Source organism: Gopherus evgoodei, chromosome 4 (genome assembly GCF_007399415.2).
Source record: "Gopherus evgoodei ecotype Sinaloan lineage chromosome 4, rGopEvg1_v1.p, whole genome shotgun sequence".
In the NCBI taxonomy this organism is placed as follows: Eukaryota; Metazoa; Chordata; order Testudines; family Testudinidae; genus Gopherus; species Gopherus evgoodei.
Genome location: NC_044325.1, coordinates 62,660,100 through 62,664,094, shown reverse-complemented (window position 1 = coordinate 62,664,094; position 3,995 = coordinate 62,660,100). Strand labels below are relative to the sequence as shown.

General features: G+C 52.8%; 1 protein-coding gene across 1 annotated transcript; it reads right to left on the bottom strand.

Moving 5' to 3' along the window:
• Window positions 1-935: 935 nt before the first annotated feature.
• INAFM2 (InaF motif containing 2) lies at window positions 936-3,769 on the bottom strand. Its single transcript, XM_030559463.1, has one exon. It carries the CDS (start codon window positions 2,737-2,739, stop codon window positions 2,323-2,325), a length of 417 nt encoding a protein of 138 aa, XP_030415323.1. The 5' UTR covers window positions 2,740-3,769; the 3' UTR covers window positions 936-2,322.
• Between the last annotated feature and the right edge of the window lie 226 nt (window positions 3,770-3,995).

The following is a 3,995-nucleotide window of genomic DNA, read 5'->3' as shown; positions in this document are numbered from 1 at the left end:
CCTATTTTCACCTACCCCACATGGACCACAAGGAAAGTCGATCTCCTTCCGTATGTTAGTTAAGTCCCTTTCCTCTATTCCTCATCTTCACTCATGTTCTCAAAATGTTTGGCAAGATCAGTCTAAAGCATACAAGTTTAGGCAGAAATCTCTATTTTTGTTCCCCTTAATTTTTTTCCTAAATATACAGGTCTTTTGACTACAGATATAGCTTACATGGCAGAATTATATAGATAATATAAGAGCACATTTACAACTTTAAACTTAGCTGCTGAAATTTGAGTTCCAGTGGCAGCTTCACAAGGGCTTAGTGGCTCCACAGCCTAACATTTAAGTTGTTTGCCAAGTTCTTTTGTTTGCAAGGTGACGATCTGACAGTTCAGAACACTACAAAATGTCATACACTTGCTTGTATGCATTTGGAAGGCTCATGGGCAATCAGATTTAAATTTACAACTTGTTAACAAGAGACTAGTAAGCTCTAAACTCAAGTTCTTTTTGCTATTTGCTAAACCTAGGCATTTCACAGTTTCTCAAAATGGCCCCACGGAGTTACTGACATGCCAAGAGAGGTCTAAAGAACATGCCTAGCCCATCACAGGTTTAGTTGTCACCAGATTACATCAATCAACTTTGAAAGTTCAGCTGTTTGGCCATGAGATGAGGCTACACTGCAATTACTGGCCTGTAAATTTGGTTAGTTTCATGCTGGCAAGGGAACAGGCCCTGGGGCTTCGACTGACACAGCATTTCAGCTGCCTTATGCAGCAAGTTCTCAAATGGAAACTCATCTCTCATCACTGCATACAGGGAGCTAAACTCCCAAAACAGTGATTTCACCATCCCCAACCAATGATGTAGCACATATGTAGTTTTCACTTATGCTCCTCCCAATTTCCCCCCCTCCCAAAACAAAATGCCATATTGGAGAGAGATTTTCATATGCAAAAAATATTTTAATATAGTAAACAAGTCAATTTACCTTTCACATGTTTTAAATAAGTTTGTTCGTTAGTAAACAAAGCTATTTTTCCAAAACAATGGAACACAGCTTCTAAATTCATATTCTGCTCCCAGTTGATCCTATAAGTGGTGAAAAATTTGAACACCAGTATCATTTCACAGGTAACGGAGTGGCATAAATGGAACAGAGCAGCAACAGAGAGTCAAAGGGAAAAGCTGACCCTGGTGATGGGGAATATTAAGCCACAGAATTCTCTTGAGGGAAAGACTAAATATTAGTTAAGATTCTATTGGTATAAGTGTTCTCTTTCCATGCTCATCACTCATGTTTGCCTCTAGGGTTAAAGTTCCCTAAGCCATGCCTAAATTAAGGGAAAAGGTGCTATGAAGAAAAAAAAACAAAAAACACCAAGCTAGGAAACAGATTGAAAACCCTACTTAACTCAAATGCAGACACCGCTGTACAATTCATTGTTTTTACCAAGATCAAAAGTAGATGTAGTCACAAGTCAATATGTCTAAATTTGTGTTAAATAGGGTTTTCAACTGAAGTATTCTAACTGGAATGGAAAAAACCCACCTTGTCCCCTAATCTAAACCAGGCTCTACTGAAGCATACAAGGAGAACCAAACCATAGATCTGGAGGTGCTAATCAGAAGGCGGCAGCCCTCTAGAACCACTCTTGATGAGCATAGCAAATAAAAGAGAATAAGCTGCACTCTTTCCCTCCCTCAGCCTAGAAATCCAACACAGCATAGACTTGTCTTTACTAAATGAAACTTAGTAAAGCTGGGGGTCACATGCACTGTTCTGATGGGGTCTGTATGGCTTTAGGTATCCTTTAGCCACCAGGATCATTGCAACTTTCAAACTTGGTTTCCTGCGATAGCCCTTTAAAACCAGTCAGGGTGTGCTCACTGTGTAGTTTACATAGCATATATCTCACTTCTATACAGTTCTCCTCTGAGTGTATCTACAAATACATACACTGATATAAACGGAATGGATCTGGGTACATTTCAGCTAGGCTGACATACCTGAGCTCCACTCTCTGTGGCTTCCCAGTACCGTTTACACCGTATTAAAACTAATAATTACAATTCGCTGTGCCCGAGTCCAGCGCAACCCGATGGACGAGCAAGCAGGGCAGACAGAGCATCTGGCTGCGTGTCCGTGCCACTGTCCGCAAGGAGCAGACGCCGGAGCGAGGGGCGATGGTCCCGCGGCCCCCAGGCGGCTGCGAAGCCGAGTCAGGGTCGGTGGAGGCCGGTAGCTGGCAGAGGGAGCAGCTGTGCCCCTGTCCGGGTGGGGTCTCTGGGCTGCGCCGTGTCCCGAGCTCGGCCCCCGCTTCCCCGCGATCAGTGGCTCTGATGCACCCGTTGCAGCACGGTGGGGTCGGGGGCTGGGCCGGGCTCGCCCCCTGGCGATGGCGGCGGCGGCGCTGACGAGGTGGCAGCGCGCTCAGTCCCGGCAGCCCCTTGGCCGGAACCCGGCCGTGTAGACGGCTCGGTGCCGGGCCCGGGCGTCGTCCGGCCGGCGGCGCTGGGCCCTGTCGGCGGGCGCGTCTGGGGCGCGGCGCCGCCCCGCACCGGCTGCCAGATGAGGCTGTAGTAGACGGCGAGCACGATGGCGGCCAGCGAGACGGAGAGCACGTAGGCCAGCACCGTGGCCAGGCGCACCCACTTCTTGTTGGTCTTGGCCGCCATCCGCGCCTTCTTGTCCCCGGTGTAGGTAGCGGGCTTGCCCCGCTCCGCCGGCGGCTCCTTCTCCTTCATGGGGGCCCGGCCCTTGCCCCGCTGCTCCACCGCCCCCTCCGTGGTGGGGGCTCCGCGCCGAGCCGGCCCCGCTCAGGACATGCCGGGGGCCCCGGCCCCAGCGCGAGGGAGGGGCTGCCGGCCGGCCCCGCGGCTGCTGCCGCTGCCCGCCTGAATGCGGGGCCCGGCGGCTGCGACCCAAGCGGCCGCCGGGGCAGGAGGCCCCGTCTCCGCCGAGCTCCCCGCGCCTCGCGCTGCTCTGGGGCCTGCGCGCTCCGTGTCTCCTGGCAGCGGTGCCGGTGGTCGCTTCGCAGAGTGAAACACGCGCGGGAGGGGGAGGAGTAGCGACGGGCGGCTCTTAAAGGGGCAACAGGGATGAGGGAGTGTCCTTAAAGGGGCAATGCCCGCCCGTGCAGCCACCTGCCAGCGCCGGGCAGGGCAGACCGCTGTCTCGGCCCCGCCCGCTCCGAATCCACCAATGGGCACTGATCTGTCAACAGCGCCACGTGCCACGCTGCTCCGGGCCCCGCACAGACCCGCGGCGGCGCGCGGCCCTACCCACGTGTCTGGCTGCTGCTGGCCGTGTCCCGCTCTGCGCAGTAGGCCCGCAGCGCTTCTCTGCGATTGTCAGTACGGCCCGGGGACGGCGCCTGCTCAGGATTATATCAGTTGGCAGGACGAGCACGGCTGAGGCGGCTGTGCAGGCGGGAGGCGCCGGGTTCAGCAGCGTGTCAGCTAAGCTGTGCTGGCACAGAGTGTCCTCACACTCATATTTACACCACGTGTCATCACCCAACTACCAGGCTTTGCCCACGGCAGTGCAACACCACACAGATATAGAACCAGATGGGAGGCAGGCGGGAAGAAGCAGGCCACAGCTGTCCAGCACCTGAGAGGGAGGTAGAGGTGAGAAATACCTAACACGTGGGTTTCCTTGTCAGGGGATGGCTAACTTTATAGTGCCTTAATGGCAATGGGTGTATGGCCCATCTTGCAATCCTAGCAAATGCTAGAGGAAATCACAGCTAACCTGGCAGTCATGGGAATCTGGTGAGAGACAATTTTGGCACCCTTCTACTGAGGGCTGACCCCTAATAAAACACTTGTATAGAGCTTATTATCCTTAGATCACAAAGAGCTCTAAAGGAGACCAGCAGGGCTTAAATTCAGCAGGAGCTGTCTGGAGCAGAGCTAAGGTAAATATTTTCAAATCTGTGGGGCAGAAGCTTCAGCCCAGCTCTTCCCATGGGACTGAAGTCTGGAGCCCCAGAGCTCCA